The following is a 14739-nucleotide window of genomic DNA, read 5'->3' on the forward strand; positions in this document are numbered from 1 at the left end:
ATGGGATATACCATACAATTCATAGCAAAACAACCTATCATCTGTCAAGCTCCGCTGGCCGGGTCAGGAAGCAAGGTTGATGACCTTTCATACTATGTTAGGTCCCAAATACAACGGATATCCGGTGCAGTTGATTCATCCATACAACCGATGCTATTACCAGCCATGCCCAATTCGCGAGGCAGTCGAAGCCATCTCTCCAAAGGATAGGCATAAACCACAACACCCAATACTAGCAGCCCGGAGAAGATGTACAATTCGTCTCATAGACGCATACACTCCCTGTACACAGGCACTTGTGAATGCTCGAGCCGGTACGCAAACTTCACCCAACCGCCAACACCACCTCCAAGCGTCCAAAACGTGCCCATTCTGTAGACAGTCGCTTAACAAACTTGAACTCCTCCTACGCTATGTTCCCCCTCATCCGCAACTCTCCCATATCCCCAACAGCAACACTCCCGTTCTCCCAGGATGACCCGTCCCAGTCAGAGCTCCCAAAGGCCTGTCGGTACTAATAACGCACATTCAGTCAGCACATGCTTTTCCGTAGGACGGCAGGTTGTTCACAAAGCATGCGGTACGGAAAGGGGAATGGACTGGGAAAAAAAAGAAAAAGAAAAGAAAAAGAAAAAAACAGGGAAAAAAAGGAGAAAAAGAAAAGAAAAAGAAAAAGAAAAAGAAAAAGAAAAAGAAAAAGAAAAAGAAAAAGAAAAGAAAAAGATAAGAAAAAGATAAGAAAAAAAAGAAAGAAAGAAAACCTACCGCAAACACAAAATTCGTCACCAACGCCACTCCCAACGCGGCACTCACGACCAGCGGACCCAGCAGGAAATCAAAGTCCTTGCCAGACCGCGCCACAATCATCTCGCGCCGCTTCACCACGGCCCAGTAGCTCCAGACGCCGGCAAACACGGCCACGCCGATGAAGGCGCAACCCATGGCTTGGGCGAGGGTGTTGTGCCGCCCCGCGGCGCCGCCGGCCGAGTACAGGCTCACGGCCAGGCCGCCCAGCAGCACGCAGATGTGCTGCCACTTGAGGAAGGTGCGCTCGTTGGCCAGCCACACCTTGGGCTCGATCTGCAGCGGCCCGGCGTTCTTGATCCACTCGGTCGGCTCGACCACCCCGGGAGGGAGCGCCGAGGAGGAGAGGGAGGAGGAGGGGCCTTGTTGCCGGGCCTGCTTGGCGCGCGCGTACTTGGACAGGGAGAAGCCGGGGAAGATGGAGGATAGCGTGCCGTAGTTGAGGGCGCCTGATCGGTCGTGGCCTGGTTGGGCCGGCTGCCCGTGCTGGTTGTTGTTGGCGTTGGTGGTGGTGGTGGCTGCGGTGCTGGAGGGCTCGCCTGCCTCGTCTGCCCTGGGCGGCGGCGGCTGCTGCTGCTGCGTGGGACGTTCGCCGCGCGGGAAAGCGCCAGATCTCGGCGTCTGAGCGGCCGTATCTGCGGCGAGGCGTTCGGTGAGGAAGGACTTGGCGACGGGCGAGCTGCGGCTGGGTTTGTAGGAGCCGAGCTTGGTGCCAAGAAAGCTGCCGACGACGTGCTCATTCTCGGCACGCTGGGCCCGGCGCTCCTCCTCGGCCTCGAATGCCACCTGCGGGTCCTTGCGGATGTCGGTGTCGAGGTCGCTGAGCCAGAAGGGCAGATGGTTGACGTAGTCCTCGAACAGCGAGGCCGTGCCGTGCACAAACTTGGAGAAGCGCGGGCACGGGTGGACCAGGTGCGAGCCCATCAGGTCTTGGATCCACGACGGCCGCTTGCTGCGGCTGCTGTCCTCTTTCAGCTTGATCTCGAGCACCGCGTACGGGAAGCGCGACACCTCGCTCTGGTTGATATTGGCGAACGGGTACGTCATGTTGCTGCCGTCGATGTCGGCGCGGTGCCAGTTCATTGGGTCGCGGCACGGCCGGTCCTGGTCGAGAGTGTCCTCGCGGATGAAAGCAATGTCCGTGTCGATCGAGATGCGCACGCGGCCGTCGCCCGGTTTCTGGAAGGCCGCGCGTTTGTAGTTCGCCCGCACCACCGGCTCCAGCCTGTTCTCGCGGACAAACTGCTGGATGGCGTCTGCCGTCGACTGGAACTCCTGCACGTCCTCGGCCTTCTTGCCCTGCCGCTCCATCTTCTGCACCGACTTCTCCATCTTGTACTCGCCGTCAAGGAAAGGCTTGATGTACTTCTCCTTGATGGGGAACCTGCGCTCCTCGCTGCTGCCGTTGGCGTACAGGATCTTCTGCTCGAGCGAAATGTCGGGACGCGCGCTCAGCTGCCCGTACCAGCGCAGCCGCAGTGACGACGCTTCGCTTTCACGCTCGAGCTTTCTCGAGTAAAGATCGAACTTGGCGTTGTCAAAGTAGAGCGACGTGATGGTTGGGTCCTGCTGTCCGTCCACCTCCTTCGCGGACTGCTCGCTGTAGACCAGCGCGGGCAGGCGGCGGAGGATGTACGTCTTGACCTCGAGCAGGTTGTCCGGATGCACCCAGAACTTGTGCGCCGTGTATCGCTCGCCGTTGTGCGTCTCTGGCTGGCTGTCAGGATCCACGGGGAAGGCATCTCCATGCCCCGGCTCCTCGAGCTGCTGACGAATGGCGAAGTACATCAGGGACAGCTTGTTGAGCAGCGGCGAGTAGGCCTGGTCCGAGTTGAAGGGCCGCTTCGACAGGCTAACCATCATCATAGGCCGGATCTTGTACCGGTTGCCGCGTTTCCGATCATGCTTCTTGACGATCTTTAGAAAGCCGGTGTAGTTCAGGTTGCTGTACTTCTGCAGTTCCTTGACCTCGTTGGTGATGGCGTCGAGCTCCGATTCGAGGTCCTTAAGCCGCTGGGTATCGGCGTCAGTCTTTGGCTTGGCGCTCTCGGCTACGGGGAGCTCTTTGAGCGTCTCAAAGGCGCCATCGACACGGCGGCGCAGATCCTCGATTTTCTCGGCTTGGAACTGCGCTACTTTCTCCAGCTCCGTGTTGAAGACCTCGTCGCAGAAGCGGTTCTCGTCTTCTTCGGTCCACGTCTCGTCTTCATCGTCGTTTTGGTCCTCGCGTAGGATGCTCTTGAGCTTGACATAGTCGATGTACTTGTCCTTCCACGGCGCGTACACCGACTTTCGAAGCGTCCTGCCAAAGCGCATAGTTGCGGCGTACTGATTGTGCGACGGACGCTAGATACCCAAGTTTTCGATGGGATAGTACACTAAAACTTAGACGGTAGCCGACATCCAACGGGGGATTGCGGTAATCGTAGAACTCCGTCAACAAAGCGTGGTCGCCCAGCAGCTACACTAGGAAACACCAGGTAGGAGAAACACAAGGTGGCAAAACTCAAATAATTCCTTACACTACAATTGCAAGTTGTAACGTTAATTCGAGCGTCACCGGTTCGGGGGCGTGAATTCGTCATAGCTCCCAACACGGGCCCCACATGGCGAGGAAGCCGGCCATTGCCCCACAATAGCTCGAGCACCGCTTCCATCCCATGCCCGTTCATTACATACTTACCGTAGGTAACACAAGATTTGGCGCTAGCGTTGTCACTCACAGAGTATCCAGAATATCCGTAGTTGCACTAAGGTACGTCTGCAATATCGTTACGTTCTGCCATATGAAAGTTTCAGTGACGTCTTCATTTTCCATTTCAATCTCGACCAGCCGGTGACCGTGATCCGCCTGAGTGCTGCCATTGACCAATCGAAGGTCCCACGTGTTCTTGGCACTGGCATCCTTTCACGTAAGTTACACAGTCAGTACATGTGGAATAGGTACGAAGAAAAGGAAGAGAGTGTGGATGAAAAAGTAAAAGAGGGGAAGAGCAAAGCGAGAAAAAAAGGAAAGAAAAGACCGGGCTACAACGGATACCAAAAGAGAGACACAGGAAAACGGAGAGAAAAGGAAGAAAAGAATGAAGGTACGTAAAAAAGGAGAGAACTGAAGGGAACAGGTGATCTGTCAGTATGCTAGTGCTAGGGTTGGGGATATATATGGGTAGGATTCTGTGATAGTAGGAACTTGGATGTTGCACAAGGCTATCTCATCGTCAATCGTAACTAGAGAGCAATACTCTACAGATCACAATTCGACATTCATTTTTAGAATACAGAATATAACAACCTTGACGCCAAGTGCCACAACAAGCGCCTCCGTGCCCGATGCGTCACTACCTGGTATGCAAACTGCAACCGCCTGCCTGCCTGCCAACCCCCAAGAGCGCTCTGCTGACGATGATGCTCGTTGCGAAAATGGTATCAAAATCATGAACGTGAGGGATGCAAAGGGGAACACTAGATAGGAAAACCCAAAACAAGGAAGCAAATAGAAATGCTGAACAAGAGACCCCAAATCTACCTTCTCCCAAACTGAATTCATTTTCTTTTCCTTCTCTTAGGCGGCGACAACCTCCGTTGCCGCAGCGGCAGCGAACACCTCCTCGGCAGTGCGCTTCACGATGCCGCCGGTAACGGGCAGGTTAGTGCACTTCTCAAGGTAGAGATCCACCTCGCGCGCAGCCTGGCGACCCTCGTTGATACCCCTAATCAAAAACTGGTTAGTGATCAAGATCAAGTATAGTGTATGCGTTCCCCTCTTGGACACTAGCGGTGCAAACTTACCAGACGATAAGCGACTGCCCACGACGGCAATCGCCCGCGGCGAAGATGCCCTCCACGTTGGTGCTGTATTTGCCCGCCGGCGTCTTGACGTTCTTGCGAGCATCCTTCTCGATCTCGTCGCCCAGCACACGGCCCTCGGGGCCCAGGAAGCCCATCGACAGCAGCACCAGGTCCGCAGGGAAGAACTGCTGGGAGCCCTCGATCTTCTTCATGTCCCAGCCGCCCGACGCCGACTTGGTCCACTCGACGCGCACCGTGTTGATGCCCTTGACCTTGCCGTTGCCGTCGTCCACGAACTCCTCCGACATGATGCAGAACTCGCGCGGATCCTTGCCCATGTGCTGGCGCACCTCGGTGTGGCCGTAGTCGACCCGGTAGATGCGCGGCCACTGCGGCCACGGGTTGTCGCGAGCCCGCTCCGGGGGCGGCTGCGGCAACAGCTCGAAGTTGATGACCGACTTGGCGCCGTGCCGGACCGAGGTACCGATGCAGTCGTTTCCGGTATCACCGCCGCCAATGACGACAACGTGCTTGTCCTTGGCCGAGATGTACGAGCCGTCAGCCAGCTCGGAGTCGAGGAGCGACTTGGTGTTCTTGTGCAGGAACTCCATGGCGAAGTGGATGCCCTCGAGGTTGCGGCCCTTGATGGGAAGATCGCGGGCCACCGTGGCGCCAGTCGCGATGATCACCGCGTCATTCTGGGCCTTGAGATCCATGAGCTGGATGTCCTCACCGACGGCCACACCCGTCTTGAAGTTGACGCCCTCAGCAGCCATGAAGTCGGTACGCCGCTTGACAATCCGCTTGTCAAGCTTCATGTTGGGGATACCGTACATGAGCAGACCACCCAAGCGATCGGCACGCTCATACACGGTGACGGTGTGACCGGCCTTGTTCAGTTGATCGGCCGCCGCGAGACCAGCGGGGCCAGAGCCGATGATGGCAACCTTCTTGCCGGTGCGCACCTTGGGCGGGTTCGGAACCATCCAGCCCATCTCGAAGCCGCGGTCGATGATGGCACACTCGATCGACTTGATGCCGACCGGGTCCTCGTTGATGCCAAGAACACAGGCGCCTTCGCAAGGAGCCGGGCAGACACGGCCAGTGAACTCGGGGAAGTTGTTGGTCATCAGCAGGCGGTTAAGCGCATCACGCCAGCGCTCCATAAAGACCAACTCGTTCCACTTGGGGATGATGTTGGAGATGGGGCACCCGGTGTCCGACTGGCAGAACGGAACACCGCAGTCCATGCAACGCGCGGACTGGTACTTGAGCTCGTCCTCGTCCAGTCTCTGGGAAAGCTCGGCCCAGTCCTTGGTACGAGTCTTCGCGCTGCGGTACTTCTCAGACCGACGCTGGTACTTCATGAAGCCCCGAGTCTTGTCCAGCACAAGTGCCTTCTTCTTGTCGGCCGTGTCATCTCTCACGCTTTCCTCAATGTCCTGCAGCTTCGCTCCTGCTTCCTTTTGCTCCTTCTTGGGGGCAACGCCCGGGATAACCGGGAGGTTGTACTCGGCGCGCTTGGCTTCGGCTGCCTTGGCTGCCTCCTCCTCCAGGACACGCTTGTAATCAACGGGCAGAACCTTGACAAAACGGGGCAGAGCACGGTTGAAGTCCACCAAGATCCGCGCAGCGAGCTCCGAGCCAGTGTAGTGGTGGTGATCCTCGATCAGGCCGCGGACATAAGAGATTTCCTCGGGATCCTCAAGAGGAGTGGCTTCGACCATCTCCGTGTTCAGCTTGCTAAGGAAGTCCTGTTGGATATCGAGGACATAGGCGATGCCACCAGACATACCAGCCGCGAAGTTGCGTCCCGTGTTGCCCAGAATGACCACACGGCCACCGGTCATGTACTCGCAACCGTGGTCGCCGACGCCTTCGACAACGGCCGTCGCACCCGAGTTGCGCACCGCGAAGCGTTCCGCTGCGACGCCCCGGAAGAAGCAAGTACCGCTGGTGGCTCCGTACAAGCACACATTACCAATCAAGATATTCTCCTCGGCCTTGAACACAGCGGACCGCGGCGGGTAGATGATCAGGCGGCCGCCAGAGAGACCCTTGCCGACATAGTCGTTGGCGTCACCCTCGAGCTCCAGTGTGACACCAGGGGCAAGGAAGGCACCGAACGACTGGCCGGCGGAGCCCTTGATGTTGACATGGACGGTGTCCATGGGCAGCCCATCCTGGCCGTACCGCTTGGAGATCTGGTACGAAAGAGAAGTACCCATGGCGCGATCGGTGTTGACGATGTCGCACTCGATGCGGGAAGGCAGGCCTTTGTCGAGTGTCAACTCAGCCTCGGAAATTAGCTTGTTGTCCAGGCGGACATAGAGACGGTGGTCCTGCTTCCGGACATTGAAGGTGGCGACACCAGGGCGCAGCTTGTGGGCCGGGGTGAGGATGAGCGACAAGTCGATGTTCGCAGTCTTCTTCGACCGGATGTCATCGCGGATCTTGAGGACCTCGGCATGACCGATCATCTCGTTCACTGTCCGGAAGCCAAGCCTGGCCATGATGGCACGAAGCTCGTTGGCGACATAGTAGAAGAAGTTGATGACATGCTCAGGAGTACCAGTGAACTTCTTGCGAAGCTCCGGATCCTGGGTGGCAATGCCAACAGGGCAGGTGTTAAGGTGGCTTCGAGCCGTTAGCGCAACAGATCATGCAGGGGCAAAAGATAATCGACAACTTACCACTTGCGCATCATGATACAGCCCATGGCAATCAAAGGAGCTGTCGCGAAGCCCCACTCCTCGGCACCAAGCAGACAGGCGATGGCGACATCACGACCCGTCCGGAGCTGACCATCAGTCTGGACGACAACACGACCACGAAGATCATTCAGGACAAGAGTCTGATGGGTCTCAGCGAGACCCAGCTCCCACGGAAGACCCGCGTACTTGATACCCGTCCAGCGCGAGGCACCAGTACCGCCGTCGTGGCCCGAAATCAGGATGTGATCAGCCTTGGCCTTGGCGACACCTGAGGCGACGATACCCACGCCGGTCTCGGACACCAGCTTGACCGAGACACGGGAGCGCGGGCTCGAGCACTTGAGGTCATAGATAAGCTGCTTCAAGTCCTCGATGGAGTAGATGTCGTGGTGCGGGGGTGGCGAGATCAGACCGACACCAGGCGTCGAGTGGCGGGTGCGAGCAATCGACTTCGACACCTTGTGACCAGGAAGCTCACCACCCTCACCGGGCTTAGCGCCCTGCGCCATCTTGATCTGGAGCTCATCCGAATCGGCCAGGTAGGCCGACGTGACGCCGAAGCGGCCGGAGGCGACCTGCTTGATGGCAGAGCGCATGGTGTCGCCGTTGGGCATCCGCTGAGAACGCTCTGGGTCCTCACCGCCTTCACCGGTGTTGGACTTGCCGCCCAGCCGGTTCATGGCAACAGCCAGAGTCGAGTGAGACTCCATGGAGATGGAACCATAGGACATGGCACCAGTGCAGAAGCGCCGCACAATCTCGGTCCACGGCTCGACCTGGTCGATCGGGATGGGGGTGCAGTCCTCGAACTTGAAATCGAGCATGCCGCGGAGGGTGCAAGATTTGATCTGTTCGTACTCTGAGAGGGAGTAGGCTTCGTACGACTTGTCGTTCTTGGTGCGGACAGCGTCCTGGATGTTGGCAATGGACGTCGGGTCGTTGACGTGCGCCTCACCACCGTCGCGCCAGTGGTACTCGCCGGACTCCGGAAGGCCAGGAACGGCAACAGTCTCGCGCGAAGGGAAGCCACGCTCGTGGAAGCGGAAAGCGTCCTCCGCAATGAGCTCAAAGGTCACGCCCTTGATACGCGACGCGGTGCCGCGGAAGCAGCGGTCGACAACAGAGTCATCGACACCGAGAGCCTCGAAGATCTGGGCGCCCTTGTAACTGGCAAGGGTGGAAATACCCATTTTGCTCATGACCTTGAGAATGCCACCATCGCAAGAGTGCTTGTAGTTCCGGATAAGAGCATCATCCGACAGCTTTTTCTTGATCAACTTCTCCCGGTTGAGCTTCAGGATGCATTCCATGGCGAGGTAAGGATTGATGGCGTCCACACCGTAGCCGAGCAGGACGCACATGTGGTGCACTTCACGAGCCTCGGCGGTCTCAACGACGAGCGCAGCCAAGGCACGCCACTTGTTGGTGACAAGGTGGTGATGGACCATGCCCGCAGCAAGCAAGGTCGAAACGGCAACCCGGTCCTTCGACGTGTTGCGGTCAGACAAGACAATGATGCGGTCCCGACCTTCGATCGCTGCAGTGGCCTCGCTGCAGATGTAATCGAGGTGGTTAATGTAACCCTGAATGCCGTCCTTCTTTGGGAAGGTGATGTCGATGGTCTTCACGGTCCACTCAGGGTAGAGAGTCGACATATTCTTGATGGCATTGAACTCCTCAATCGAGAGGATGGGGCTAGGCAAGAGCAGCCTGCCGCACTGGGTGGAGTCCATCTCGAGAAGATTGCCCTGAGGACCGACATAGCACTCCAAAGACATGACAATCGACTCCCGGATTGGGTCAATGGGCGGGTTGGTCACTTGGGCGAATAGCTGGCGGAAGTACTCGTAGAGCAGCTTCGGCGCATCCGACAAGCACGCAAGCGGCGCATCGTTGCCCATAGAGCCCAGCGCCTCCTTCTCGTCCGAGGCCATAGGAGCGAGCAGCAAGCTAACCTGCTCGAAGGTGTAGCCGAAGGCGTGCAGCAACGGGTCCTCCTGAACCTTCGTCTCATCGGGCTTCGCGGCTAGAACGACGTCCTTGTTCTCCGAAACCTTATCCAAGACAGCGGGCATGGTGATAAGGTTCTCGTCCAGCCAGGCACGGAAATCGTGACGACTGGAGACGGCAGCCTTCAGCTCGCTGTCGTCAATGATGCGGCCAGCCTGCGTGTCGACGAGAAGCATACGGCCGGGTTGCAAGCGGCCCTTCTGGACAATCCTCTCGGGATCAACAGGGATCGTGCCGACTTCGGACGCGCAAATAATGCGGTCATCATCCATGACATAGAAGCGGCAAGGACGGAGACCATTGCGGTCGAGGTTGGCGCCGCAGAACCGGCCATCGGCAAAGGTGAACAGGGCCGGGCCATCCCAAGGCTCCATCTGGCAGGCAGCCCATTCGTAGAATGCAGCCTTCTTGGGGTCCATAAGTGTGTTCCCCTGCCACGCCTCAGGGACCATCAGCATGACAGCCTCAGGAAGGGACAGCACGCCGTTGATGGTGAGCAACTCCAAGACGTTGTCGAACGCAGCCGAGTCGGAGCCGCCGTCCTCGACGATAGGGTACAGCATCTCCAAATCCTCACCGAAGATGTCGGACTGCATGACGCCTTCACGGGCGCGCATCCAGTTCTTGTTACCACGGAGAGTGTTGATCTCACCTAGTAGGATAATTAGTTAGCATCCGCTTCACTCTCTGTCGGGATCTCGTCTACTGCTTACCATTGTGAGCCGCCCACCGCAGAGGCTGGGCACGATCCCAGGACGGGAACGTGTTGGTCGAGAAGCGGGAGTGTACGAGGGCAAAGTGAGCCTCATAATCGGCATTCACCAAATCATGGTAGTATTGGTAGACCTGAACTGGTGCCAACTGTCCCTTGTAGACAATGTTCTTGTTGGAAAGGGAGCAGATGTAGAACCAGTTCTGGAGCCCGACAGTATGGGTAGCCCGCTTCCGGAGAACATAGAGTTGCCTCTCGAAGAGCTTCTCATCAAACTTCTCTGGGTCCGTCATCTCGGGAGCGTTGCCCGAGCCATACGCAGACTGCAGCACGACGAAGGGCTGCAGAATGGTAGGCTCACGAGAGGCGGCAGCAGGACCAAGGAGCGTGGAGTCCACGGGAGGCTCTCGCCACCCCAGGATCCTCAGGCCCAAGCTCTCGGCAATATCTTCCAACTGCCGCTTGGACTCCTGCAACGTCTCCTGATCAGGCTTGAAAAACAGGTTCCCCACAGCATACTGGCCCGGAGGAGGAAGCTTAATTCCTTCTTCACGCTCAAAGTTCTTGACAAAGAACTTGTGAGGAATGGAGGTCATGACACCCGCGCCGTCGCCGTCTCGTGCGTCGGACCCCACCGCACCGCGATGGGTCATATTGCAAAGGAGGTTCCGCGCTACAGACGTTAGGTCCTCGGCCGTCGCAAACAAGCTAGAAACGACCTACCATCGCTGACAATCTTGTGGCTAGGCTTGCCCTTGATGTGGCTTCGAGTTGTTAGCGCGATGGCTCATGCTAACACAGAGTAAGCCACTTACCATGCAAAGCCGACACCACAGGCATCCTTTTCAAGTGATGGGTCATACAACCCCCTGGTACGCATCGAGTCAGTGACTACGATCCCGAAGACGGTTCTGGGCAACTAGAATCGCACTGTTTCACCGGCAGGGCGCCTGCCCAAGACCCATTGTTTTCCGTCTGGTAATCATAGGGATGGTATTGCTCTGCTTCGCTCTCAAGGTGTAGTTGTCGGTCATCGAAATCTTCGGGGATCTTGATAGCACCCATGCTAGGCAAGCTTGCTCGGTGGATGCCTGCAAAGGGGTATCGTCAAACCACTCGAGATCGCGTTTTGCTGCCCTGGTCCGGGTCTAGTACAGGTAGGCGAGTGCCGTAGTCGACTAAAGCAGCGGAATAATCTGCACCTTGACGATGAGGGAGGTTAGCCAAAACCGGTCAGTGGCAGTGGGCAATGTGACACTGATATATCAGGGGCATGCGTCGGGCGAGATGACGTGAGGTACCAAGGCCAGGGGGAAGAAGCAATCCAGCATGAACCCCCGGTTCCGGGTAACACAATAAGGCAACCGGCCCACATATCCCCGAAAAGGTGCGGCACTCTTTGAGAGTCGAGGCTGTCAAAAGGGTCGGGGTAGAGTTTGGAGTCGAACGAGAAGTCCCCCGTGCAACTAGACAATATGGACATGTACGAAGTCGTTTGAGGTGACGTGCTGCAAAGATCGCGAGCCGGTACAGTCGCATGGGTTGGCCGCCCACTCTGCCGCAATAGTATCCGATAGCCTTGCGGGTCATACCGGGATTGTGATGCAATGGCAAGCAGTTGCAGCCAACCATTCCCGGCCGGCCCACGCACAACACCCCAAATTCCACGCGGGATGACGACAGAAAACAGGTCTTATGTCTTATCGTACTGCTGATAAGGCATTCGACAGCGATATCCGCGGTGCCGAAAAGAGGCAATGGGTCGATTACTTGCTGTATAACGAGACGAACAAGCAGGGTGTCGCCCAGCGGGTGCCAATCCGATGTGGCAGTCGAGGGTGTGCCAGAAAGAAGCGGGGTGTGTGTAAGAGGAGCCGAGACCGGGGGTCGCAGAGCAGGGGTACGAACCCCCACTAAGTTCCCCAGTCGCAAGCACATGCCAATGCACCATCCGGGGCGTCAGCAAAAGCCATCCGCTCCGCCGCTCGTACAGTGATTGTGTCGTGTGCTATGTCGAGTATAGGCAGACAATCGCAGTTCGCTTGTGTCTGTCCACTTTTGTCCCGAGTCGAACCCATCTGATTTTTGCCATATTGCTGTAATCTGCTCGAGATGGCCGTGATTTTGATGGTATTCGTAAGGCAAGGTGTGGTTGTGCAACCCAGCTGAAGACAATTTGTCCTCTGCCTGAGTGCCTGTTCCCCAAGCCTTTCCGGTCGAATGGGAATGTCGGAACGCATGCGGAGATCATGCCGTTGGAAGATGCTGCATCGCCATCTTGCCCTCCGCGTGGTGGTGGGTTTGTGGATGAGATAAAAGAGGATGTCTTTAACTTACCAATCGGCGTGATTGCGACTTCTGAGCAAAGTCGCTTACACGCTGCTTGCTCGGGCAGACTCGTTGGTGAGCGCGATGACTTATGGTGAAGCGAACAATTCCTGAAGGAGGGAGAGCGAGGGGAAAAACCAAGCAGGGTGCGGGTGGCGAGAGTGGTTTATATGACGGCTAGGACGCCCAGTTGCCAGGTGCGCGAGGAGAATTGGCTGCCGGTCTGCTGGTCCGGGATGTCTCGTTTGTCAGATGGACTGGCGACCGGAGGGAAGCGGAGCGAACTGCGAATTGCAGGGGAAGAAGTGGACAGAAATCTCGGGTGGTGAGGCAGAAACATGTGCTTTGGAGGCAAACTCAGACCGGATAGGGTGGGGGAAGTCGCGGGGACCCTGGTCGGCCAAGCTGGGGTTGCTATTCACTCAGTGCGACAAGTTGATTAATGCAAGGCCCCCCGCTTACTGGCTGTGGCAGAGCCAAGCCAATCAAATTTTCAACGCACACCTAGTTGCAAGAATACGCTGGGGACGCGGACTGGACACACATTGGGACATTCTGATAGTTATAGCGACGCCGGACTTATCTACTTACAGAGGTAAGCGTGGCTGCCGTATTGTGGATGGACTTTAGGAAGATGCTGTCGAGGTTTGTGCGACCAAGCCACGGACGTCGCCGTCGCACCAATACCGCCAACCTGCGTCGCCCGGCCTGTACCCCGAAAGCTATGCACTGGAACTTGGCGACTTGACGGTTGAGCGCACGGCAAACCGGCATCGAGCTCTCGCCAAACTGTGTGCGTAAAAACATTCGCTATGAGAAACACAGGTGAAGGGCTGACTTTATGAACGCACCCCACAGCAACGTCGCATCTTGCATGTCCGAAATGGGCTAGCCTAAGATCCGCAAGCATCGCCTGCATGCAAAGCACGTTTGGGATCCTTGCTTGTTACCGGGGGCTAAGAAAGCAGTTGGACGCAGCTTCCACAGCCATAGGCCAATCATGACGCGCGCTTTTCAAAGAGCAGCAGCCGATGTCGCCTGTCCAGCGCCAATCTGCAAGTTGCGGAGAAGGTCCCTGGAGACCCTGCCCGCCGGTATCGTTCGAGACGGACCGGGCACCTTAACTCATCCGCAAGCTAACGGGCGGAGGCAGAGGTGGACGATGGCGGATTCCTTGACCGATGGACTTATTGAAAGAAGGCGAGCGAGCGGGAGCTGCAACCTCTTGCGGTTGGAACTCTCCAGCTTTTGATGTCACTGACAAGCAAGGAGGACACACGCATAATCAATCTTGGTTAGTTTTCCCGGTTCTGTCCCTCGAGTAGGTTGCACAACTGCCTTGGCTTAACCCTCAGATTCTGCACCACGAAAGAGGAAGGGGGACACGAGCTGTAGAATGTAGCAAGTAATGAAAAACACGAGACAAGACAGCATCACACATTCTGCTGTCGGTAATTCTGCCGCAGGTAGTGTTTCGGCGCGCTGCATCGAGCCAACCCACTCGAGAGGCAATGAGTGCTGTAAAAAGAATTATCAGACAACGATGCACTTCGCCAATCAGACAGCTGATGTCGACGCTTAACTACCCTTATCTCGGATGGGTGGGACCATCCGCCGCGTCAGCCTATTGACGCCCGGAATGCAACGGGTTGTGGAGCGGATTTGAGATCGCCCTACCACTCAGGCGACGTGAATGAAAAGCCAAGGACATGCCCGGCGTCCGGGTACTGGTTGTGGTTGCGTTTATTATCAAGGTGGTGGGGCTCCCGAGGCTACGGAAAGTTTGAGGCTCGTTAACCCCGCGGTGGAACATTCGACTTACACATTTGTTGGTTATAGGCTTCGGAATTGTGTACTCTTATAGGTAGTCAGACAGCGAAGCGTATACCCATCATAGAGTTAAGGTTCTCTGACCATGTCCACTGAAGTTCCCGGTTCCCTTGATGTTCGACCTGCCCGGACACACTCATCTGAAGGCGGGTGGCAGGAAAACCGCTCCGGCACCGTCTGTCGCTCCACATCGTGGGGGGTGCTGCATGAACACAACAATTGCCTCGATTCCTGTCATCAGTGGTTGGGCTTTTCGACATCCGATCTGCTCTGCTGCTCTCGGCCAATTTCGCTCCACTTCCTCAACTTGGCCGCCAGAGTCATCATCCTGTTCCATTGTTCCGCGGACACACCACGTAACAGCATGCTCGTAAATGAACCGTCGTTGACAGCGGCCGGTATCGGCGTCTCGACGCTCACAGAGTCTCATTCAATTGTACTTCAGTATGTGTACTCGAGTTCGGTTTGACCTCTCGTCAGCCCATTAAATATCCGCCGAGGCCAGCTGCAACCAAAGCCAGACATGTCCAGCATATGAGCCTTTCATTTCGG

The 14739-nt window shown here is 56.8% G+C and overlaps 2 protein-coding genes across 2 annotated transcripts; both read right to left on the bottom strand.

The window, feature by feature from the left end:
• Nucleotides 1–308: 308 nt before the first annotated feature.
• B0T15DRAFT_245872 (VTC domain-containing protein) lies at nt 309–3373 on the bottom strand. The gene is made up of 2 exons (XM_062863122.1): nt 766–3373; nt 309–514 (listed from the first exon to the last, which is right to left on the bottom strand). The coding sequence occupies exons 1-2, from the start codon at nt 3118–3120 to the stop codon at nt 407–409; spliced, it is 2463 nt and encodes an 820-aa protein (XP_062720340.1). The 5' UTR covers nt 3121–3373; the 3' UTR covers nt 309–406.
• A 993-nt stretch (nt 3374–4366) lies between these two features.
• Nucleotides 4367–11094, bottom strand: B0T15DRAFT_399783 (uncharacterized protein; the record flags this gene model as incomplete). The annotated part of the gene is made up of 7 exons (XM_062865026.1): nt 4367–4514; nt 4594–7230; nt 7287–9969; nt 10031–10702; nt 10753–10793; nt 10845–10898; nt 10961–11094. 7 exons carry the CDS (start codon nt 11092–11094, stop codon nt 4367–4369), a joined length of 6369 nt encoding a protein of 2122 aa, XP_062720341.1.
• Nucleotides 11095–14739: the final 3645 nt, after the last annotated feature.

The sequence above is a fragment of the Chaetomium strumarium genome, assembly GCF_033439665.1.
Source record: "Chaetomium strumarium strain CBS 333.67 chromosome Unknown B0T15scaffold_5, whole genome shotgun sequence".
NCBI classification, from domain to species: Eukaryota; Fungi; Ascomycota; class Sordariomycetes; order Sordariales; family Chaetomiaceae; genus Chaetomium; species Chaetomium strumarium.